The sequence below is a fragment of the Dipodomys merriami genome, unplaced genomic scaffold (assembly GCF_024711535.1).
Source record: "Dipodomys merriami isolate MVZ:Mamm:240054 unplaced genomic scaffold, mDipMer1.0.p SCAF_39, whole genome shotgun sequence".
NCBI classification, from domain to species: domain Eukaryota; kingdom Metazoa; phylum Chordata; class Mammalia; order Rodentia; family Heteromyidae; genus Dipodomys; species Dipodomys merriami.
In genome coordinates, this window is record NW_027205492.1 from 7686366 (window position 1) to 7711744 (window position 25379).

A 25379-nucleotide genomic window follows, 5' to 3' on the forward strand; every position below is an offset into this window, starting at 1 on the left:
TTCAATTCCTCAGCACCACATAAGCAGAAAAAGCCAGAAGTGGCGCTGTGGCTCAAGTGGTAGAGCACTAGCCTTGAGCTTAAGAGCTGAGGGGCAATGCCCAGGCCCAGAGTTCAGGCCCCATGACTGACAAGGAAAAAAATATAATATAATATATATATATATATACATAATATATATGATGCTCAAACCTCAATATCCTTCTAATTGTGTCAATGCCACCTGGGCCTGCAAAGCTCATTACTCTTTTTTTTTTTTATTGTGAAAATACTGTACAGAGGGGTTACAATTACATAGACAAAATAATGAGTATATTTCTTTTTTTTCTTTTTTGTCAGTCGTGGGGCTTGAACTCTGGGCTTGGGCCCTGTACCTGTGCTCTTCAGCTCAAGGCGAGCGCTCTACCACTTGAGCTACAGTGCCACTTCCGGTTTTATAGTGGTTTATTGGAGATAAGAGTCTCACGGACTTTCCTGCCCAGGCTGGCTTCAAACCTGGATCCTCAGGTCTCAGCCTCCTGAGTAGCTAGGATTACTGATATGAGCCACTGGTACCCGGCCTAATGAGTACATTTCTTTTTTTTTTTTTTTTTTTTGGTCCAGTCATGGGGCCTGAACTCTGGGTGCTGTCCCTCAGCTCTTCAGCTCAAGGCTAGCACTCTACCACTTGAGCCACAGCGCCACTTGCGGCTTTTTTCTTTTTGCTTATGTGGTGCATGAGGAATTGAACCCAGGACCTCAGGCATGCAAGGAAAGCGCTCTACCACTGAGCCACCTTCCCAGCCCTAATGAGTACATTTCTTATCAAGCATTGTAGCCTCCTCCTTTCTTTCCCCTTCCCATCCCCTCCCATCCTCCCCCTGCCCTCCCACCCAAACCTCCTCCCCCTCTCTGCCCCCCCCACCAAAGTTGTAAAGTTTGTTTTCGATGTGATGATTTGTACATCTCAATGGGTCCACCTGTATCCCTATTTAAACGATTTGTTTTTTCCCTTCCCCTCCACAAATTATAAGCTCATTACTCTTAACTCTCTTTTTTGTTGTTGGTGGTGGTCATGGGGATTTAACACTGGGCCTGGGCGCTGTCCCTCAGCAATTCAGCTCAAGACTAGCACTGTACCACTTGAGCCACAGCACTACTTCTGGCTTTTTCTGCTTTTGTGGTGTTGAGGAATCGAACCCAGGGCCTCATGCATGCAAGGCAAGCACTCTACCACTGAGCCACCTTCCCAGCCCTAATTTTTTTTTTTTGGTCAGTTGTTGGGCTTGAACTCGGCCTGGGCGCTGTCCCTCAGCTCTTCAGCTCAAGGCTAGCTCTCTACTGCTTGAGCCAGAGCACCACTTCTGGTTTTCTAGTGGGTTTTTATTGGAGAAAAGAGTCTCATGGACTTTCCTGCCCAGGCTGGCTTTGAACCATGATCCCTCAGATCTCAGCCTCATGAGTAGCTAGGATGACAGGCGTGAGAAACCGGTGCCCAGCCCAGTCCTCTTATTTGATTTTTATGTTAAGATAACAAGAAGCTGTATGTGGAGACTGGACCTAGAGTGGAGGAGCTGCCAGGTGGACTCTCTTAATTCCCTCACAGCCTTCTGAGGAGGGGTGCTGCCATAGGACCCCGAAGGTCTAAGGTGACAGTGGCCTCCCTGGCTAGAGAACAGGACTGCCTGGCGCCCTGCTTGCTGCACCTTGTGCTGGCCACTTCTCTGCCTGGCACGGCACAGGTGCCCAGGACCTGTGAACGGAATGGCTTTGTCTTCCCAGGGTAATGATCTGGATTGCTGATTTATTCCCAGGAGTTGGTGAGAAAGGCCTGGAGCCGGCCCAGAGGCCTGAGGGCAGGTGCTCTGCAGGCGGAGTGGTGGCAGCAGGCCCAGAGGAGGCCCAGTCTGGGAGCCCAGGGCTATCACAACGCTGGCCTGGGCTTGACTGATGGTTCTATGGTGAGGGTTGGGAGTGAGCAGAGAGGGACAGCCCTGGGCCAATTCCAGCCTTAAGCCATCAGCTGACAGGTGTGGCCACAGGGAGCCCAAATCTCCATCCTAGCTGTCAGGTGCATTCTTACTAGGTTTGGGCAAAGGAGGGAGTATAGCTGTTAGTTCTAGTCTAGGGCCCCAGAAACTAGTCTTGCTGAGCAACAGGGCTACTGGTTCAAGCCTTCCCTGTACCTGAGTCCCAGCCTCAACATTGGCTAGCTATGTGACTGCAGACAGATGGCTTGACTTCTCTGTGCTTCAGTTTATGATATTATCTGTTGCAAAGATATGTAAGGAATCCAGCAAGCAGTGACCTCATAACACACCTAGTAGCAAGGGCCCCATAAACACCAGCAGATCCTAACCGCATTCTCTGTTAGGGTTTGGCTTGGTTTTGAAACAGGGTCTTTAGCCTTGAATACGAGATCCATTTAAACCTCCTGAGTGCTGGGGTTACAGGCATGTACTATTACTCCAAGCCCTGTTAAGTCCATCTAACCCCAACTGAAAATTCCAACAAGGAGAAAAGCTGTAGTAACTTCAAGCTGATTCTGCCAGGGAGAGTGGAACAGGAGTGAAGATGGTAACATCATAGAGGAGGGGGTGGGGGGAGGGCGGAACAGGAGGGTCAGAGTAGGACCACCAGCCTTCTGCACTCTGCTGTCAGGTGGGCAGCTTTCTCTTAGCTGTTTTTTGTGCTGGTCCTGGGGTTTGAACTCAGTACCTGGGCACTGAGTTCCCTGAGCTTTTTTGCTCCAGGCTGGGGCTCTACCACTGGAGCCACAGATCCACTTCCAGCTTTTTGGTGATTAATTGCGGATAAGAGTCTCACAGAGAGGCTGAGAAGGTGGCTCAATGGTAGAGCGCATGCCTTGCATGCCAGAGGCCCTGGGTTCGATTCCTCAGCACCACATAAGCAAAAAGAAAAAAGCCGGAGGTGGCACTGTGGCTCAAGTGGTAGAGCGCTCGCCTTGAGCTGAAGAGCTGAGGGACAGCGCCCAGGCCCAGAGTTCAGGCCCCATGACCGGACCCAAAAACAAAAAACAAGAGTCTCACAGACTCTGCTGCCCAGTCTGGTGTCAAACCTCCAGCCTCAAAATCTCAGCCCTTTGAGTAGTTAGGTGTTCAGGCATAAAGCCACTGGCGCCTGGCTTATCTCTTAGTTTTGACCACAGTTCCAGGGCAGAGATCACAGGGTCTCAGTCAGCTAGATCTCTTCCCACCCTGGCCTCTCAGCAAAATATCCTGACTTCTTCCCTGATTCCTGCCTGCCTCCCTCCGTGAACAAACCCAGCCTTCCACCCGCAGTGTGCATGGGCTCTCTTCTAGATTCCCGCAAAACGTTCCTGGTGGTGTTGGTGGGAGGGGGAACCTTCTGGCTCTCCACAGGTCAGCTCTCCAGAACCGCAAAGGCCCTGTTGTTCTGCTAACTACAGGAAGCCTTCAGCGGAGCACCTGTACAGACAATGAACTTAAGTGCGTGTCTACTGCGTGCGGGGCAGTTTGTCACTGCAGCTAAAAGAAAGGTCCAATTTCACCGAGGGAGAGAAATATCAGGAAAAATGATGGTTCAGATCTAAGGTGTGATTTGGGCCTTAGGTGTTAAACAGGGTGGCAAGGGAGTCCCAGCATACAGGTAAAGGTGAAGCAAAAGCTTCAAAATGAGAACAGTGGCCCCCGATTACCTAGGCCTCAGCAGGTGCAAAGGCAGAACTGCCCGAGGTGTTTCCAGCACTTAGCGTTGCTGACAGGGTGGAAACCCTGTGTGTGTGTATATGTAGGGGGGTGAGTCGCTGTGACCTCCAAATCGTCTCTGTCCAAGGGACTGAAAAACCAAGCCCAAAACACCCGATCCCCCGCGGGAGGAAGACACGCGCTCCAGCCTGACAGACAGGCCCGGGGACAGTCCTCCCACACGCTCCTCCCGCCCTCAGGCCACCGAGACGAAAGGCTAGAGAGTCGCCGCGCGGCCAAAGCCACGCCCCTACCTGGCGGCCCGCCCAGTCGCGCCTCCGGCGGAAGCCGGAAGCAACGCGGGTCCCGCTAGCCCTACGGCTCCGAACTCGGTGGTCTTGGAGGCTCCGCCGGAAGGGGGACAAGATGGCGGAGGAGGAGTGAGTGGGCTTTTGCCGGGCGGCGGAGGCGGCAGGGCCGGGCCCCGGCGGGTGACAGCGAGCGGCGGCCCCGGAGGCGGAGCTCCCGGTGCCAGTGGGCAGGGCCGAGGGAGGGAGGGGCCCGGGCCCGCGGTTGAGCCTCCAGCCGGAGCCGGCGCGGCGCGGCCGAAGGGCAGGGCCGGCAAACCGCCGCCCCGAGGTCCCTTTCCGGCTCTGGGCCCGCGAGGGGGTCGGCGCGGGCCCACGCCTCCGGGGAGGAAGCGCCTGCCGCCCGCCCGCGTCCCCTCCGCCGGCGTCCGGGCCGGGCCCGCCCTCGCCTCGCCTCGCCCCCGGGGCCTCCTGTCTAGCGCGGAGCTGCTCGCGCTGCCGGAAACGGAGTCGAGTGGGGTGGGGCCCGCACGGGCCGGTGACCCCGAGCTGAAACTTGAATGAACAGGGGAGGGGCGGGAGGGCGACCTCCAGTTCCTCCCCGGAACCGAAAGGAAGGCTGTGGCTGGGTGTCGTGGGCAGGCGCCCCACGGGGTCTCGCCCAGCCCGTCTCCTGTAGGCAGGGCACCATCTACTTACTGCGAGCCCCAGAGGCCCCGTCTGTGTGGACCGAGCGGGTGAAGACAGGGGCCCCTGGGTCTGTCCTGGTAACACTTAAGATGTCTCTTGACCAAGTGGATGCCAAGTCATCTGCACACCGTATTTATTGGGCATCTCATCCGTTCCACAAAGCCAAACAAGTGCCTGAAGCTTGGTTCTGCCATAGACAAACATTGGCCAAGCTATGGAACCTTGACTAGGTGATGTGTTAACCTGTTTTCTTGGAATGAAGCATTCTCCATAAATATAAACTCTGGAAACCAGTGGCACATGCCTGAAATCCTAGCTACTCAGGAGGCTGAAATCTCAGGATCATGGTTCGAAGTCAGCCTGGGCAGGAAAGTCTATGAGGCTCTTTATCCCCAACAATCTACCAAAAAACAAAAAACAGGTGGAAGTGGAACCAGGCACCGGTAGCTCACACCTGTAATCCAAGCTAATCAGGAGGCTGAGATCTGAGGATGGTGGGTTGAATCCAACCCAGCAGAAAAGTCTTAGCTCTGATCAACTACTTGAAAATCTGGAAGTGGAGCTCAGTGGTAGAGCACTAACCTTGAGCAAAAAGAACCTCAGGGACAGTGCCCAGGTCCTGAATTCAAGCCCCAGGACTAGCACCCAAAAATTTAAAAAAAAGTTTAAAAATGTGTGTGTGTGTGTGAATAAGTTACAATTATTATTGTAACTTAAAATTACCACAGTGTAACATATATATATGCATATATATATGTGAATATCTATGAACAATTATTGTAATCAAAGGTACATTTTTTTTTTGTACCATTGCTAGGACTTGAATTCAGGGCCTGAACTCTGTCCCTTAGTTTTTTCACTTAAGTCTAGTGTTCTGCTACTTGAGCAACACAGCTTTTTGCTGGTCATTTAGGGATTAGAATCTCATGGACTTCACTGTCTTCCAACAGTGATCCTTAGATCTCAGTCTCTTGAGTAGCTGGGATTACAGGTGTGAGCCACCAGTTACTGGCTTACAGTTAACAGTAATTATGAATGATGTCAATATTGCACTAGTTCACAACCCACAACCAACACACTGTAAGAAAAGAGAATGTAGTCATATCAGCTGTGGGGTGGGGTATTATAAAGTAGGCATCCCAAGCCTTTGGGAATCAGGATTTTGTACAGTAGGGCATTCTGATGGGATCAACTAGGAGATTCAGGTGGCAGAAATAATACAAAGAAAAGAAGGAACCAGGAACTAAAGGTGTTAAATAAATAGTGTGGTACCTGGGGGTATGATGAGACAAGTTTGTGTCTGTCCAGCTGTATTTCCTTTCTGCAGCAGCCCTGACTCTGGTCCTCTAGGTGGTTGTCTTTCAAAGCACCTAAGCCACTCATCCCTGTGTTACCAACATCTCAGCCTGGCCTGGTTTTTGCTGGTGGCGAATCACATAAAGCTGTGCTAGGTGTGTGTACCAATATTTAGAGCCCCTTTCCTTTACCTAATTCTGCTTTTTATGTCCTCCAACAGGTTCTCCAATGCCACTCATGAGGGCTTCAATGTCACCCTCCACACCACCCTGGGTGTCACAACAAAACTCGTGCTGCCAACCCCTGCCAAGCCCATTCTTCCAGTGCAGACTGGGGAGCAGGCTCAGCAGGAGGAGCAGTCAAGTGGCATGACCATCTTCTTCAGCCTCCTTGTCCTGGGTGAGTCCAGGCCGGAATGTCCCCATGGTTAACCTAGACTGTTGCTGACTTTGTCAAGTCTTCTCCCATGTTAGCAGGACATTCCTGAGCTTTATGCAGCCATAGATCCTTTGGGGCCAAAGCTCAGCCTTTGAAAAAGAGAAAGAATTTTTTTGTCCAAGAAAGCTCTAGTATATCTTATTTAATGGGTCTTGAATTCTTCTCCTAGGATTGGGTTGGGGTAGGGATTGATGGGACAGAAGGTAAGGAAATCAAACAGGAATGCTTTCAAACTCCAGACCCTGGCTTCAATTGGAGCAGAATTTTGTCTATTCTGTTTATTAGTCCATTTTCCATTTAGTTTAGAGAAAAAAAAGACCTTCTGCTAAGTGCAAGATCAAAAGCCTTGTATTGCCCAGCATTCATCTCTGTCATATCCATTACCCCTTCATCCTATATCTATACTGCCTATACCTTTATTTTCATATGCAATATTTTTGTTTAAATGGAGTCACTGTCTCAAAGTTGGAACCTCATGTTGTCTGCCCTCTTCCTCGAATGAGTGAAGAAATTTAGGGCCAGAGAAGTCAAGTGGCTGGCATGGCTGTTTTGTGGGAGACAAGAGGCTAACACCTTTGATGTTAGACATTAGTTAAGGGCTTTAGATAAGAGGCAAAACCTCTGCCTTTGCAGATAGAAGACAGGCAGGACACAACTGTTTTGAACAGAAGGAATGAAGTTGAAACTACATAACTACTTTGGATTATCTGACCTAGAAAGTTAACAGTTTGACTGAAGTCCAAACTCTTGGAAATGTTTCTATTTTCAGTGCTTTTTTTTGTTTTTGTTGGTTGTAGGGCTTGAGTTCAGGGTCTGGGCATTGTCTCTGAGGTTCTATGCTTAAAGCTAGTGCTCTAGCACTTGAGCTATAGTACCACTTCTGGTTTTTGAGTGGTTAATTGGAGATAGGAGTCTCATGGGGACTTTTCTGCCTGGGCTGGCTTTGAACTACGATCTGTAGATCTCAACCTCCTGAGTAGCTAGAGTTACAGACATGAACCATTGGTGGCTGGTACAGTGCTTTTTTTGGTGATACCAAAATTATGTCTTTTCAGACGAGTGAAAGATAGACTGGGTTTTGAATATTTCTTTGTTGTCTATTAGGGCTGATTTTTAAGAAAAAGTTAAACTTCTTTCACATTTATATTTAGGATGGTATTAAATGGTCAAAGAATTTTAACAATATTGTCATTTTATTTGAAATCTTTGTCTCATATAGTTTTTATTTTCTTTTCCTCATAGAATTCTCAAGAGTTAATTTTTAGTTAGTTAGTTGGTCATGGGGCTTGAACTCAGGGTCTGGGCACTGTCCCTGAGCTTTTTTTTTTTTTGCGCAAGGACAACGCTCTACCACTTTGAGCCACAGCACCACTTCCAGTTTTCTGGTGCTTAATTGGTGTCTCATAGACATTCTTGCCTGGACTGGCTTCAAACTGCGATCCTCAAATCTTAGCCTCTTGAATAGCTAGGATTACAGGTGTGAACAACCAGCTCCCAGTAAGAGTGTATTTATTACTATTGTGTCAGTCTTGGGGCTTGAACTCAGGGCCTGTGCTCTGTCCCTGGGCTTCTTTTTGCTCAAGACTAGCACTCTACCATGTTAGACACAGCTATACTTTCAGCTTTTTTTTTCTTAATGTATAGTGGAGATAAGAGTCTCACAGACGGGGCTGGGAAGGTGGCTCGGTGGTAAGAATGCTTGCCTTGCATGCATGAGGCCCTGGGTTCGATTCCTCAGCACCACATAAACAGAAAAAGCCGGAAGTGGCTCTGTGTCTCAAGTGGTAGAACGCTAACCTTGAGCTGAAGAGCTCAGGGATGGCGCCCAGACCCAGAGTTCAGGCCCCACGACTGACAAAAACAAAACAAAACAAAAAAAGAGTCTCACAGACTGCTGCCAGGGCTGGCTTCAAACTGTGGTCCTTAGATCAGAGCCTTCTGAGAAAGGATGCTAAGTGTGAGCCACTGGTGCCTAGCAGAAGTTTATATTGTTTTATTGTGCCAGTTTTGGGTCTTGGACTTGAGACCTAGGCTCTGTCTCCAGTGGTGCTGTACCACTTGAGCCACAGCTCTCCTTCCAGCTTTTTTGGTGGTTAGTTGGAGATAAGAGTCTCAAGGACTTTTCTGGCTCATTTCAAACCATGAGATCTCAGCCTCCTGAGTACTAGGATTACAGGCTATTTTTTTTTTTTTTTTTTTTTTGAGACAAGGTCTTGCTATGTAGTTCAAACTCTCAATCCTCCTACTTGGGCTTCCAGATGTGAGGATTACAGATGTGTGTCACCATACCCAGCCTGGGTTTTTTAAACTGTTAAATTGAATACTGAGAAAATATAGAAACCAGAAGTATACAATGTCCCAAGTATATTTAATAGAGTGTGATGATTTTTTTCATGTAAATGTGGTTGGATTATATTTCTAGTTAGATTATTTCAGCAGTCAAGGTCTGCGTTGTGTTTTGTTTTCTGCTTTCAAATACAAAGAAAGGCAATTCTTACCTTAGTTAAGAAATCTTCAGAACCTATAGCCCTCTTGCAAGATTGGGTATTTAATCTGTTTACACTGTAGTCAGCTTGTTAGGGGACTATAAAATCTTTTTTTTTTTGGGGGGGGGGGTCCGGTCATGGGGCCTGAACTCTGGGCCTGGGCGCTGTCCCTCAGCTCTTCAGCTCAAGGCTAGCGCTCTACCACTTGAGCCACAGCGCCACTTCCGGCTTTTTTTTTCTGCTTATGTGGTGCTGAGGAATCGAACCCAGGGCCTTAAGCATGCAAGGCAAGCGCTCTACCACTGAGCCACCTTCCCAGCCCAAAATTTTTTTTTTTTTTTTTTTTTTTTGTCGGTCGTGGGGCTTGAACTCTGGGCCTGGGCGCTGTCCCTCTGCTCTTCAGCTCAAGGCGAGTGCTCTACCACTTGAGCTACAGCGCCACTTCCTGTTAGGGGACTATAAAGGCATACCTGGAAGCTTTTGTAGTAACCCTGGTTAGTAAGGGAGGGTGAAAAGCGAAAGACTTTCAGGGGGTAGAGCCTAGAGAGTTGATATCATAATGTGCTTTTCCACTCTGGCAGAGTCCTGCCAGTGGCAGTGCTTCATGTAGGCCAGGAAGGGATAAACAGAATTTAGCAGTGCTCTGTACCTCTCTTGGGTTGTCTTGTCTTCAGAGGGAGCATACACCTAGCCCAGAATCACGATAACTTTAGATGGGGATTTTTTAGGGCTTGAACTTGGCCTTCCATTCTTGGTTGGCTTTTTTTGTTCAATCACTCTACCATTTGAGCCATAGCTCTACTTCTGGCTTTTTGGTGGTTAATTGAGGTAAGAGTCATATAGACTTTCCTGCCCAGGCTGTTTTATCTATTTACTTTTTTATTTTATTTTTGTTGGTTGTGGGGCTTGAACTCTGCGTCTGGGCGCTGTCCCTGAGCTCTTCAGCTCAAGGCAAGCGCTCTACCACTTGAGCCACAGGGGTAAAAGCAGAAGTAGGAAAAGAGAGAGAAACAGGTCTTCCCCAAGCGGGAAACAAGAGCTAAAGCCGCCAATCCCAGGAACTCCTGACCGGGAACACATTGGCCATCTTTGTTTTGTTAACTCAGCTGAGCTTGTCCTTTGTCATGTCACTGTGGACTTTGAGGAGCTTGCAGTCTGCCAATTTGCATTTAACTCTTGATGATCTTTGACTCCACAAGAAACAGCTTTGAGTCATGGTTACGGATTTCAATTGGAGTTAACAATTAACATCATTTTGGCATGTACAGTTCATGAGTCATTGAACTTAATGGAGTTATTAAAGTTGACATGTCTATGTTTGCAGTTGCAGGCAGAATAATTAAAGTTCATTATCTCACAGCATCTTTGCCCTCCCTTATCTCACAGGTGTGCTCACCTTTTTTTGTTCTATTTCTTCCCTGAAATACTTGTTAAGTAAATGTGGTTTGGAGCTTAACAAATGTGTCCCGTAAACTTGCTTTTTCATCTTTTTTTCTTCTTCTTTTGGTTGGTCATGGGACTTGAACTCTCTGTCCCAAGCTTTTTCAGCTCAAAGCTAGTGCTCTACCACTTTGAGCCACAGTGCCGCTTCCAGTTTTCTGGTGGTTAATTGGCTTTGAACCATGATCCTCAGATCCAGCCTCCTGAGTAGCTAAGATTACAGGTGTGAGTCACTGGTGCCAGACAAATTAATTATTTTTAGTCCAGTTGATACAAAGAGCAGAATGGGCCTCCTTCCTTAAGTCTGGTCTGCCTGTGTTGAGTGCTCATGTGTGCATGTGTGTGCAGGCATGTGTGCATGCTTCTTTGCTGCTGCTGCAGCTGCCTTCATTCTCCCCACACAGTGGGTATGTGCGTTAGTCATGAGCTCTGGGTTTTCCAATGCTCTGGGACTTCGTTCAGGCTCCTAGTGTTTAATGTGGGATTTTCTATCTAGGATCTATCTGTCTGTCTGTCTGTCTGTCTGTCTATTTATCTATCTATCTATCTATCTAATCTGTGGGGCTTGAACTCTGGGCCTGAGCGCTGTCCCTTAACCCTTCAGCTCAAAGCTAGCACTTTACCACTTGAGCTACAGCACCACTTCCAGTTTTCTGGTGGTTTATTGGAGATAAGAGTTTCACGGACTTTCTTGTCCGGGCTGGCTTTGAACCGCGATCCTCAGATTTCAGCCTCCTGAGTAGCTAGGATTACAAGTGTGAGCCACTGGCACCCAGCTAGGTTAAATATTTTTTTTTTAAAGTGTTTATATTAGAAGAACATGACAGATAAGTGATTTATAGCACATAACAAAAATGGGACAAGTGTGGTTCCTCCACACCTGGTGCTGTCTGGTAGGACTGGAGAAAGCCAGTTGGTCAGTGTGGGCTCTGAAGGTGGCCCATTGACAGCTGTGCCGAGTGTTTACGTGGTTCCTTAAAAAGAGAACTATCTCCAGTACCCTTAAAGTAGTAGTACGATTAATGAGGTGTAATCAAGACCCCCCCCCCCCAGTGCCCAAGGAGAGAAGGAGGATTAAATATAATAACTTAGTGCCACAAGACTACCCTTGCAACTATTTAGGTGAAAGTACACTTTTGGTCCAGAAATACTTCTTTCTTTCAAATGCTTCTGTGATTGAACTCCTGGGTCTTGTGGAGAGTCAGACATCATTCCTGCCTGGAAGCTGAGGATCAACCCCCACCAGGTAGGGATGTGCCCTGTGGGGGTTCAGTACTAGTGCAGGGCAGGGCACAGCTGACCTCCAAGGATGGCAGCAGTGGGAAGGAGGGCACTCGGTGTTAGCTGTAGGCAGCCCAGAGACAGGAGTGGCTCATCTATAAATCTCTTTGGTATTCTTGTCAGCAATGTATTTACTTCTTCCAGTTTGTGAAACACTCTCACTTCCTTCTATGTTAAAAGAGAGTCAGTCACCTTGTGGCAAAGTTATGTCTACATAATCTGTTGTAGTCATATTTATTAAGTGATTTCACTTACTTCCTCTTCATTACTAGGCTTTCATTCCCATAATTATTGCTAAAAGGTAGGACCATATCTCAGAGTAGGAAAACGTGATTAATTTTACATGATTGTACAAGGTTTGTCAGCTTCATAAAAACTTAATTACGGGGCTGGGAAGGTGGCTCAGTGGTAGAGCGCTTGCCTTGCATGCATGAGGCCCTGGGTTCGATTCCTCAGCACCACATAAGCAAAAAGAAAAAAGCCAGAAGTGGCGCTGTGGCTCAAGTGGTAGAGTGCTAGCCGTGAGCTGAAGAGCTGAGGGACAACGTCCAGGCCGAGAGTTCAGGCCCCAAGACTGGACCCCCCAAAAAACAACAACAACAAAAAATTACTGAAAAACAAAGTAGATGGGGTACACAGAAATATAGAGAAAGGGGCTGGGAAGGTAGCTCAGTGGTAGAGCGCTTGCCTTGCATGCCTGAGGCCCTGGGTTCAATTCCTCAGCACCACATCAACAAAAAGAAAAAAGCCAGAAGTGGTGCTGTGGCTCAAGTGGTAGAGCGCTTGGTAGAGCGCTAGCCTTGAGCTGAAGAGCTGAGGGACAGCGCCCAGGCCCAGAGTTCCGGCCCCACGACCGGACCCCCCCCCCAAAAAAAAAAAAAAAGAAAGAAAAAGAAATATAGAAAAAATGTAATAAACCCATTTTTGTTTAATTTTTTTGTTGTTGTTGGTCATGGGGCGCCACTTCCAGTTTTCTGGTGGAGATAAGAGTTTCACAGCTTCCTGAGTAGCTAGGATTACAGGCATGAGCCACTGGTGCCTGGCTGTTTTAAAATTCATTTGCCAGTTCTGGGGCTTCAACTTAGGGCATGGGCATGTCCCTGAACTTCTCTTTGTTCAAGGCTAGCACTCTAACACTTGAGCCACAGCGCCTCTTTTGTTTTTTTCTGTGTATGTGGTAACAGAGTAATTGAACCCAGGACTTCATGCATGCTAGGCAAGCATTCTACCACTAAGCCACATTCCCAGGCCCATAAACCTCTTTTTGCAGCTAGGTATGCATGTCTCCAGGTCAAGAAGTGAGACAGTAGAGAAAAGCTGGCCTTCATTGTGTTGCTGGCACTGACCTATCCCGATGGCCTAGCTGCACAACACCACCGCCTCGCTAGGTATTGTTCAGAATCAGCATTGAAGCTGCATCTTATGTTTCCCCACAGCCATCTGCATCACCTTGGTGCACTTGCTGATCCGGTACAGGCTGCACTTCTTGCCTGAGAGCGTCGCTGTTGTTTCTCTAGGTAAGTGCTGTGCCAGCCCGTGGGTGAGTGCTGCTTTGACACAGGAACCACACACATATGGTACATATGGTCACCCTGATGCCATTCATCCCAGCTGCAGCTTACCGTGTGCAGATGCTGCCATGTGCAGAAGTTAGGACCCTGAGGTTTGGAGAAGGGCTCTGCTAGCTCTTGAGCCATGCCTCCAGCCTTTCTTTTTTTTCTTTTTGAGACAGGGCCTCACTCTGTACCCCAGGCTGGCCTGGAGCTGGAGATCCTCCTACTTCAGTCTCCTGAGGTGGGATTACAGCTGTGAGCCACTATTTAACTGAAGAAAAAAGATTGATACTTTTGGGGGGAGAAGTTGGTGGTGGTAATGCTGAATATGGAATCCCGGGCATAGCACATGCTAGGCAAGTACTCTACCACTGAACTACATCCCTAGTTCAAAGCAGGGACTTTTTTTTTTTTTTTTGGTCACAGGCTTGAACTTAGGGCCTGAGCTCTGTCCCTGAGTTTTTCCCCCCCAAGGCTAGCACTCTACCACTTTAAGCCATAGTGTCATTTCTGGTTTTCTGGTGATTAATTGGAGATGTCTAATGGACTTTCCTGCCCAGGCTGGCTTCAAACCATAATCCTCAGATCCCAGCCTCCTGAGTAACTGGGATTACAGGTGTGAGCCACCAGCACCTAGCTAAAGCAGGGACTTTAAGGTATATTAAAGTTAAAATGTAACACTGTTACTAAGGTCTTCCAAGGCTTCTGTCAATTTCTCATATCTTAGTTACTTGTACTAGATTCCACTGGCCTACTGGTATTTAATTTTCAACACTGATGCTTCATCAGTTAGTTTGCTTCCCCTCATAGTCTTGGTTTATGGAGGAATTCTTTCAGAGTACAGCTGTGCTTTAGGTGGGTCTTAGAAGTGAACATTCATAATCTATTGACCAGCCTTGCCCTCCCCATCATCAGCCTTGCCATCCTGCCACAGACCCTTGTGTTTCCCCTGGACCTCACAGCTGTGTGGTTTGGGTTTGTAAGCTTTCACACTGCTATCTTGTGTACCTCCAGGTGCTATTGTATGTAAAGGAACCAGCATGCAAGTACTATGTGAGTACAGGGTTGGAAATCAGTTCTTGTTCTTCATTTGGCTGGTTCTTCAGATTCTAACAGCCTTAGCTAATAAGACCCATTGTTCTGGGATGCACAATAAAGGCTTTAAAAACTGCTTTAGGGGATTTAGTTTTTATGATCAGATTCCGTGTGTGTGTGTGTGTGTGTGTGTGTGTGTGTGTGTGTGTGTGTGTGTGTGTGTGTGTGTGTGTGTGTGTGTGTGTGTGTGTGTGTGTGTGTGTGTGTGTGCATGGGTGGTGTGTGTGTGTGTGTGTGTGTGTGTGTGTGTGTGTGTGTGTGTGTGTGTGTGTGTGTGTGTGCTAGGGTTCGAACACATTCCCCAACTTGAGGTACACCTCTAGTCCTTTTGGCTTTAGTTATTTTTTTGAAGTGGGATTTTTATGCCCAGGCTGGCTTGAATCCTCCTATGTAAACTTCCTGCAAACTGAAATGACACATGCACCACCACACCCAGCTCTTTATTGGTGGAGATGGGGCCTCACAAACCATGAACCTCCTGATCTCTGCTTTGAGCAGCTCGGATTACAAGAATTAGCCACCACCCCTAGAGCAGTTATAGCTGGTGTTTATTTAGCTATAGTGCACGTGGAAATTAAAATGGTATTACTTATAATCTGGTTAGGAATATCCTACTCTGTCTTGAATGTTTAGGTATCTGTGACTCATGACACCACTGCTCATTTATACTGGGGCTGGCAGTAGATAACATTGGCTGCCAGAGTCATGGCCCCCTTCTTCCTGGAGGTAGAATCCCAGCTGGTCAAGTGTTGTAGCACAGAGCACTCACAGAAGGGCCCCACTCAGTCAACTCTTGTCCCTGCCATTGGGGGAATTTCACTTCTTTTCTCGTGATTGATTTAGAGAGGTAGAGGCAGAAGAAAAAGCCATTTTAACTAGGGACGCCAAGGGCAGGTGTCTCCTGGTGATGGGGAGCTGATAGAAACAAGAGGAAAATTCTCCTTCCTTCTATTGATGCTAGCCATTTGAGAATCTGGAGTACCAGTAACCACCTTCGAATCAGTATGGCTCAAAGATGCATGCCAGATACTGCCATGGGCAAAATTGGAGCCCAGATTCTTCTTTTTTTTTTTTTTGGTGAGGCCTGGACTTGGCCTGGGCACTGTCCCTCAGCTCTTCAGAAGCCTAGTGCTCTACCACTTGAGTCACAGCACCACTTCAGACTTTTCCTGCTTATATGTTGCTGAGGAATTGAACCCAGGGCCTCATGCATGCAAGGCAAGCGCTTTACCAGTGAGCCACCTTCCCAGCCCCAGCTGATTCTTTTTTTTTTTTTGTCGATCATGAGGCTTGAACTCTGGGCCTAGGTGCTGCCCTCAGCTCTTAAGCTCAAGGCGAGTGCTCTACCACTTGATCTACCACTTGAGCTACAGCGCCACTTCCAGTTTTCTGGTGGTTTATTGGAGATAGGAGTCTCACAGTCTTTCCTGCCGGGCTGGCTTTGAACTGAGATCCTCAAATCTCAGCCCCCTGAGTAGCTAGGATTACAGGCGTGAGCCACCAGCGCCTGGCCCAGCTCAGATTCTTGATGTCATTGTTGAGCTTTAGGTTTACTTGAGCCAACAGGTATGCAGTCCCATACCCACCTATTTGAGTCCATTAAAATTGTGTCTTGCTGGGTGCCAGTGGCTCACACCTGTAATCCTAGCTACTCAGGAGGCTGAGATCTGAGGATCATGGTTCAAAGCCAGCTGGGCAGGAAGTCCATGAGAGTCCATTCCAATGAACCACCAGAAAAGTGGAAGTAGTGGTGTGGCTCAAAGTGGTAGAGTGCTAGCCTTGAGCAGAAAAACTCAGAGACAGTACCCAGACCCTGAGTTCAAGCCCCAAGACTGACAAAAATAAATAAATTAATTAATTAAATTTTAAAAATATTGAGTATTGTCCTTTGAATGGCAGCAGTTATGTATTACAATGCTTTTTGGTGTGGGTAAAAGTAGCTGAAGAAAAAAGAAAAATGAGGTGGTGTAGCAGCAGGTGTTCCTAACAGCCTTATACCAGGCAGCGTGGACCTGGTCAGCCAGCAAGGGAGGGAGTGACTGAGTGCTTAGACGGTGCTTTGACTAAACTCAGTGGATGAGTGAGGTGTACATAATCAGGCAGTCCCGACAGAGTGTGGCCTGGTTGATCTCTAGCTCAGTTCTGGTTTTGCTGACGTTACGATCAGCTCTGTCATTACTGGTGTCCAGGAACTGCAGAAGAGAGAGGCACAGAGGAAGGACACAGGTACAAGGCAGAGCCAGTAGTGTCAGGGTTTTCTCTTGCTTTTAGTTAACTTGTGGGCCAGTGAGAAATCAGAGCTTTTATTTGACTGGTCCCAAACTGCCATGAGTTCTGATCTTGTGAGTTGTTCACAGGGTCCCAGAAACCAAGGGAAAGCATTACCTGGAGAATAATTGACAGTGGCCATATGTGACTGACCCTGGCCTGACCCACCCCCCCCCAACATCTGGCCTCAGCTGCTGAGGCCAGTGAGTTCTTCTTCCCTGGTTTAGAGGGACCTGTGCTGTTGTAGAGCTGCCATGTGACCCACAGATCTATAGTAAGCAATGAATTTTAAGTAACAATAATTGAAGAAGACAAGCCCAGGACTAGATGGAGTCACTGTGAAATTCTATTAACCCTTTAAAGAAGAGATAACACCGATACTCTTCCAGCTCTTCCATGAAATAGAAATAGAAGGAACACTCCCAAACTCACTGTATAAAGCAAGTATTACATTTATCCCCAAACTAGAGATACAATAAAAAAGCAAATTATAACCAGTCTCTTTGATGAACATAGAGTACCAGCTTCGAGTGAAGAAGTCAAGCAAGGTTGTGAGGTCCAGTTCAAACCCCAATGTTAGCACACACAAAACAAAAAATCATATGCTATGATCAAATTGGTTTCATCCCAGAGATGTAAGGAGGGTTCAACCTACATAAACTAATAAATATAATGCACTACATAAACAGGACCAAGAACAGATATCACATGGTCATTACAATTGATATAGAAAAGCTTTTGACAAAATTCAATGTCTGTTTATGATAAATGCTCTTAAGAGACTAAGAATAGTGGGGCACTGGTGGCTCACACCTATAATCCTAGCTACTCAAGAGGCTGAGATCTGAGGATCATGATTCAAAGCCAACTTGGTCAGGAAAGTCCATGAGACTCTCATCTCCAATTAACTACCAGAAAACTGGAAGTGGCAATGTGGCTCAAGTGGTAGAGTGCTTACCTTGAGCTGAAGAGCTGAGGGATAGCACCTAGGCCCAGAGTTCAAGCCCCACGACCAACAAGAAAGAAAGAGAGAGAGAGAGAGAGAGAGAGAGAGAGAGAGAGAGAGAGAGAGAGAGAGAGAGAGAGAGGAAGGAAAGAAAGAAGGAAGGAAGGAAGGGCTGGGAAGTTGAGTCCGTGGTAGAGTGCTTGCTTCGCATGCATGTGGTGCTGAGGAATTAAACTCAGGGCCTCATGCATGTGAAAGCATGAGTTTGATTCCTCAGCACCACATAAGCAGAAAAAAAGCCGGAAGTGACACTGTGGCTCAAGTGGTAAGGTGCTAGGCTTGAGCTGAAGAGCTGAGGGACAGTGCCTAGGCCCAGAGTTCAGCCCCCAGACCGACAAAAAAAAAAAAAAAAAAAGAGAGAGAGAGAGACTAGGAGTATAAGGAACATAGCTAAACATATCTTAATTAAAGCTGGATATGACAAACTAATAGCCAAATTAGACTGGTCCAGAACTCTGTGAGCCCCTTGTCCTCATTTTCCCACATAGCTGGGATGACAGGCATACATCACTATGCCCAGCTATTGGTTGAGAAGTAGCCTTACAGTATGCTTGAGCTGGTCTGGAACCTTGATCCTCCTGGATTTTATCTCTAACTAGAAATTCAACAAAGAGCCTGAGAAAGTGATCATGGGTATTTTGGGAATTTTTTGTTTTGTTTTGTAAGCTAGACTGGGATTATAGCATGGGCTACCAAGCTTTGGCCTTTTTTTTTTTTTTTTTTTTTTGTAACTAGCAATAAGCAGCAGAGGATAAATCTGACTTGTAAGTTTCTACCGTTTAACATTCAAAGTGGGTGGAAGTAGGAAGAATGGCAGAAGCTGGCACATCTTCCAATCTAGGCCAAATTTCCTTGTAGAACTTATACCCCCTTCTCTCCCACCCCGCCTCCACCCTCACAGATTTCTGTAGACTTTGTCAGAGTGTGTTTGAGAGGCAGTTGAGAAACTCAGATGACACCTAATACTTCACACCAATTCCCCTTCTGTTTTAATCATAAAACTCACAGAACTCCATGAAGACCATTGAAAGATACAAAATGTAGAATAAACTGGAGTAATCTTTGTTATATCTTATGTTGGGCTTTCTGTTGTTTCTTCTAGGTATTCTCATGGGAGCAGTGATAAAAATTATAGAGTTTAAAAAACTGGCAAATTGGAAGGTAAGCTTATTAACCTCTTTGTTTTGTAATGCAATCACAACTTGTAGTTGTAGTTAGTTTCTTTAACATCAATGTTTTTGCTGGCTATCATTACTTGATTGTCAATGCCAAACCCCTTAGGGTATCTGGAGGATTTTGTTTGGCTGATACCGGCATTTAAACTCAGAGCCTTGCACTTACTCTGCTTGTTTGCCTGCTTGCTTGGCTGGAGTTCTAACCCTTGAGCTATACCTTTAACTTTTTGTTGATTAATTGGAGACTTTTCTGCCTGGACTACCTTCAAACTGTGATCCTCTGAATCTTACTTTCCCAAATTGATAGAATTACAGGTGTGAGCCACCAAGCACATGCTATTGGGTGTTTTTTATTTGTTTTTTGGTTTTGGTTTTTACTCTTGCCAGTCCTGAGGCTTGTACTCAAGACCTGGGCACTGTCCCTGAATTGTTTTTGGTCAAAGCTAGCACTCTACCATTTGAGTCGCAGCACCACTTGCAGCTTTTTCTGTTCATATGGTACTGAGGAATTGAACCCAGGGCTTCATGCATGCTAGGCAAACACTCTTCCTCTAAGCTACATTCTCAGCCCAAGTGTTTTTTATATATAACCTAATATATGTATATATGGATGTGGTACTAGGGTTTAAAGTCAGGGCCTCTCACCTGCCAGGCAGGCAGGTGCTCTGCCTCTGGAGCCACACTTCTGTCCTGTCCTGCTAGTTTTTAAACATTCTAGTATATTTGGGTAGATATCTTAATATCTGGGTTTTTTGAAAAAGCACAACCCCCCACCCTGTTCCACGTGAACACAGAAACACCTAGTGTTGTGTTTCATGTCATGGTGGTTGTTTTTCCAATCCTGGAGCTTGAACTGAGGGCCTGGGTGCTGTCCCTGAGCTCTTTTTGCTCAAGGCTAGCACTCTACCACTTTGAGCCCAACTCCATTTCCAGTTTTTGAGTGGTTAATTGTTTGTAAGAGTCTCATGGAGTTTCCTGCTGGGGCTAGCTTGTAGCTGCAATTCTTAGATCTCAGCCTCCTGAGTACCTAGGACTACAGGTCTGAGCCACTGACCTCTGACTGTTTCTTCCATTTTTATATCACTGGACTCACCTTGTGGAGAAAAGACTAACACTGGACATGAGAAACATTTATTGCTCTGGTTCCATTCAGACTGGTGACAGTAATAGGAGGTGTTTGTCTAGCAGTGTAGAGCTTCAGCACTTTATAGATTCAACTACTATTGATCTCTCAATGGCCTGGTCACTATAGGTGAAGGAAGAAGTTCCTGGAGCCTGGGACATGCACCTTGTCAGGGCTAGGTCAGAGCCAGGACCTGGCTGAGCTGTCCTGTGTTCACACCCTCTGGCCTGGATAGTCAGTGTTTCCTCTACTACACTGCGCTGCCTTAGTTTACTGCTGGTGTGCATGTCCTTGTGTTTGCATGGTGGCCATTAGGGCATAAACAGCATCTGGGAGTACAAAAACTGCTTGAAATCCAAATTTTAATTTCAGCCTGGTAATCTTCTCTTTTTGTTTGTTTGTTGTCAGTCTTGGGGCCTGAACACTGGACCTGGGCGCTGTCCCTCAGCTCTTCAGCTCAAGGCTAGCTCTCTATTACTTGAGCCACAGCACCACTTCTGGCTTTTTCTGCTTATGTGGTGCTGAGGAATCGAACCCAGGGCCTCATAGTCTGTTATAAAATAATACCAAGAAACAAATACTAGTACCCAGGAGATAATCCTTGTATCAGTGAATTCCAGGGTGTATGTGGGACTCCTAGTATTTCTAAACTTCTCTCTGGGCTGAGGTTGAGGGAAGAACCAGAAGAGCACTTTGTCCCCAGTGTTTTCACTGGTCTGTCTTGTTAAAGGAGCTCATCCCGAGGGTTCTTACTAGAGAGGGGCTGCAGGCTGCAAATCCGTAAGTACTGGGCTCTTGTGTCTATGTCACCCACCTGCCCACTTTATTTAAAATAATTGATACCTGATTGATCATTCAAGTTCTGAACAACTATTTCCAACCCAAACTGGTGTACCCGGAAAAACTAATATTGACAACTGATTGCAAAACTAAAACACTTCACAGCAAAAACTAAAGGAATTCATGAATACTAAAAGTAAATGATCAAAATTTGAGGTAAAGTCTGGGGCATGGCTCAGAAGTAGAACACCTGCCTAGCAAGCCCAAGGACCTGAGTTCAAATTCAATATTGCCAAAGTAAATTTTTTTTGTTCTGGTACTGAGGCTTGAACTTAGGACCTCAGTTTTGTTCCTTAGCTTTTTCATTCAAGGCCAGCACTCTACCATAGTACCATTTTTTCCTTTTTGGTGTTTAATTGGAGTCAAGAGTATCATGAGGGGGCTGGGAAGGTGGCTCAGTGGTAGAGCGCTTACCTTGCATGCTCAAGGCCCTGGGTTCGATTCCTCAGCACCACATAAGCAAAAAGAAAAAACCAGAAGTGGCACTGTGGCTCAAGTGGTAGAGCGCTAGCCTTGAGCTGAAGAGCTGAGGGGCAGTGCCCAGGCCCAGAGTTCAGGCCCCAGGACCGGACCCAAAAAAAAGAAAAAAAGAAGAGTATCATGAACTTTTCTGCCTGGTCTGGCTTCAAACTGTGATCCTCAGATCTCAGACTCCTGAGTAGCTAGGCTTACAGGTATGAGCCACCAGAACCTGGCCAAAAATAATGTTATTGAATTGATTTAAAAGTTAAAATTGGCGTTGTGGCTCATGTGGTAGAATGCCAGCTCTGAATAAAAAAGCCAAGTGAGATAGTGAGACCCTGAGTTCAAGCCCCTGTACTGGTACATATACAAAAAGGCAAAAAGCATTAAAATTGTTATTTTGGAGCTGGGCGCCAGTGGCTCACACCTGTCATCCTAGCTACTCAGGAGGCTGAGATCTGAGAATGTGGTTCAAAACCAGCGCAGACAAGAAAGTCTGTGAGACCTTATCTCCAATAAACCACTCAGAAAACCAGAAGTGATGCTGTGGCTCGAGTGGTAGAGCGCTCACCTTGAGCTGAAGAGCTGAGGGACAGTGCCCAAGCCCAGAGTTCAAGCCTCATGACTGACCAAAAAAGAAAAAAAAAAAAAGGTTATTTTGGTTGTTTTTTTGTTTTGAACCGTGATCCTCAGATCTCAGCCTCCTGAGTAGCTAGGATTACAGGCGTGAGCCACCGGCGCCCGGCGCTATTTTAGTTTTAAGATATTATTAATTTCCATAAAATCCTAGAGGTTTCACATAAGAGCTGACTTCTGGGTTCTCTTGGAAAAAACAGAAACTCTCAACAGCCCAGCAGTGGTCAGGTTAGGCGACGACAGTGCCATGGGAAACCTCAGCCTTTGTGCCTCTGCTCTAGGTACTGAGAAGGGAAAGGAGGCAGTCTTTTCATTTCACCTGCTTCAGGGTGAGAAGATTTATTTCCCAGTGTGTGTTCCTTTCCAGGATAAAACAATAGTTCATTTGTCAATATAGACAGCTGAGTGGGCTGTGTGAAGGAGAGGGATTAAATACTTAAAGAGCTCTGGCAGCAGCCACTGACCTCAGGCCAGGCCAGGCCTGATGGGGGTGGTGTCCTGGGGAGCAGGCAGCTGTGGAGTTGAGCCAGAAGCAGGATACCAGTCCAGAAACTGCATGTTCAGGGTGTTTCCTGCAGGGAAACAGTAAAGTATTTCCTTCGGTGAAGATTGTCCTCTCTGGCCCACTTCCCACCTGTACTGTCATCTGCTTGTTAGGTAGGTGTTCTAAAACTTGAGCCATGCCCCCAGACCTTTTTAGCTTTAGTTATTTTTCACATAGGGTCTTACAGTTATATTTGGGATAGTTTAGACCACCATCTTCTGATTCATACTTCCTGCAGAGATGACAGGTGCATATCACCACACCCAGCTTTTACTGGTTGAGATAGAACTCATGAACTTTTTCCCAGGCTATTCATCTTGATCCTTCCAAGCAGCTAGGATTCCGGATATGAGCCCCTGTTCCTGGCTATTTTTAGCAGTTTTGTGGGCGGAGGGAGAGGGGATGTCCACCCTAGGGCTTGAACCCAGGGGCTGGGTGCTTTCCCTGAGTTTCTTTTGCTTAATGCAAGCCCTGTACCACGTAAGCCACACCTCCACTTCAGTTTTTTTTTGTTGGTCATGGAGCTTGAACTCTGGGCTCGGGTGCTGTCCCACAGCTCTTCAGTTCAATGCTAGCACTCTACCAATTTAAGCTACAACATCACTTCCAGTTTTCTGGTGATTCTTTTTTTTTTTTGGGTCCGGTCGTGGGGCCTGAACTCTGGGCCCAGGCACTGTCCCTCAGCTCTTCAGCTTAAGGCTAGCACGCTACCACTTGAGCCACAGCGCCACTTCCGGCTTTTTTCTTTTTGCTTATGTGGTGCTGAGGAATCAAACCCAGGGCCTCAGGCATGCAAGGCAAGCAGTCTACCACTGAGCCACATTCCCAGCCCCCAATTTTTTTTTTTTTTTTTTGGGTCCGGTCATGGGGCCTGAACTCTGGGTCTGGGCGCTATCCCTCAGCTCTTCAGCTCAAGGCTAGCACTCTACCACTTGAGCCACAATGCCACTTCCAGCTTTTTTATTTTTGTTTATATGGTGCTGAGGAATCGAACCCAGGGCCTCATGCATGTAAGGCAAGCGCTCTACCACTGAGCCATCTTCCCAGCCCGGTCTGGTGATTCATTGGAGTGGAATTTCATGGACTTTCCTGCCCAGCTGGCTTTGAACAGCAATCCTCAGATCTCAGCCTCTTGAGTAGCTAGGATTAAGGCATGAGCCACCAGTGCCCAGGTCTCCACTTCAGTTTTATTTTATTTTATTTATTTTTTTTTTTTGTCGGTCGTGGGGCTTGAACTCTGGGCCTGGGCGCTGTCCCTCAGCTCTCTTCAGCTTAAGGCGAGCGCTCTACCACTTGAGCCACAGTGCCACTTCTAGTTTTCTGGTGGTTTATTGGAGATAGGAGTCTCACAGTCTCTCCTGCCCGGGCTGGCTTTGAACCGCGATCCTCAGATCTCAGTCTCCTGAGTAGCTAGGATTACAGGCGAGAGCCACCGGCGCCCGGCTCCACTTCAGTTTTAAATAAATACTTCATAGCTGGGAGCTAGTAGCTCACATCTATAATCCTAGCTACTCAGGAAGCTGAGATCTGAGGATGGAGATTTGAAGCCAGCCCAGGCAGGAAAGTCTATGAAATTTTTACATCCAAACAACTGCCAAAAAACAACAAACAAAAAAATCCCACAAAACACCCTAGAAGTGGAGCTATGTCTCAAATGGTAGAGCATTATCCTTAAGCACAAAAAGTCAGGGACAGTACCCAAGCCCTGAGTTCAAGCCCCAAGACTAGCACAAAAAAAATTGTGGGGACTGGGAAGGTGGCTCAGTGGTAGAGGGCTTACCTTGCATGCATGAGGCCCTGGGTTTGATTCCTCAGCACCATGTAAGCAGAAAAAGCCAGTGGAAGAGAGCTAGCCTTGAGCTGAAGAGCTGAGGGACAGTGCCCAGGCCCAGAGTTCAGGTTCCACAACCCAAAAAAAAAAAAAAAAAAAAAAATGTAGCTGGGTGCCGGTAGCTCATACCTGTCATCCTAGCTACTCAGGAGGCTGAGATCTGAGGATCTCAGTTCAAAGCCAGCCTGGGCAGGAAAGACTGTGAGACTCCTATCTCCAATAAACCACTAGGAAACCTGAAGTGGCACTGTGGCTCAAGTGGTAGAGCACTTGCCTTGAGCTGAAGAGCTGAGGGACAGTGCCCAGGCCCAGAGTTCAAACCCCACGACAGACAGAAAAAAAAAATGTAGAAGGCACAGGTAGCTCATGTTGGTAACCCTAGCTACTCAGATCTGAGGATGGCTCAAAGCTGGCCCAGGCAAGAAAGTTCATGAGACCCTTATCTCCATTTAAGCACCAAAAAACCCTGGAAGTGAAGCTGTTGTGGAAGTGGTAGAGCACTATCCTTGAGCACAAAAACAGGAACAGCACCTAGGCCCTGAGTTCAAGCCCCAGGACAGGCTCAAAAACAAAACAAAAACAAAAAAAACTTCTCTGTAACTGTAACCCCTCTGTACATCAGTGTGACAATAAAATTTAAAAAAAAAAAGAAAGAAACACTATGTGGAAAACAAACTATACACCTTTTTGCGGGGAAGGAGGGAAGAGTTGGGGAGGTGGGGGGAGAAGGGATGGTAGAGGGAAACAGAGGAGGCGGTAACAGTCCTCGACGGGACACGCACTCATTTCCTCACTCATGGAACTGCAACCCCTCTGTACAGCATTCTTAAAATTAAAAAAAGTATTAAAAGGCAAAAAAAAAAAACTAGTTTTAAGGGCAAGGTTGGATATCAAAATGTCAGAAAGGCATCATTCTCTGCTTCCTTTAGATTGTGGTAGTGGGCATGACCCCCTTCTTCTTTTTTTTTTGGTCGGTTGTGGGGCTTGAACTCTGGGCCTGGGCGCTGTCCCTCAGCTCTTCAGCTCAAGGTGAGCGCTCTACCACTTGAGTTACAGCGCCACTTCCTGTTTTCTAGTGGTTTATCAGAGATGAATTTCACAGACTTTCCTGCCTGGGCTGGCTTTGAACCGCTATCCTCAGATCGCAGCCTGAGTAGCTAGGATTACAGGTGTGTGCCACCGGGACCCAACTTTGACACCTTTTTTTGAATACTATCTCAGTCTTTATGATAACAGATGAACATTAGTAAGAATATGTTAT

General features: G+C 46.8%; 1 protein-coding gene across 3 annotated transcripts in view; it reads left to right on the plus strand.

The window, feature by feature from the left end:
* Window positions 1–3984: 3984 nt before the first annotated feature.
* Slc9a8 (solute carrier family 9 member A8) overlaps window positions 3985–25379 on the plus strand; it is a 56286-nt gene continuing 34891 nt past the window's right edge. The window contains exons 1-4 of one of the 3 annotated variants that reach the window (XM_069989978.1): window positions 3985–4086; window positions 6161–6339; window positions 13022–13102; window positions 18610–18668. In XM_069989978.1, the coding sequence (XP_069846079.1) occupies window positions 4073–4086; window positions 6161–6339; window positions 13022–13102; window positions 18610–18668 (333 nt within the window). In that variant the 5' untranslated portion in view covers window positions 3985–4072. Of the gene's footprint in view, window positions 4087–4677; window positions 4875–6160; window positions 6340–13021; window positions 13103–18609; window positions 18669–25379 lie in introns of those variants that run through there. The other 2 variants (XM_069989977.1, XM_069989976.1) reach the window with 2 other exon arrangements.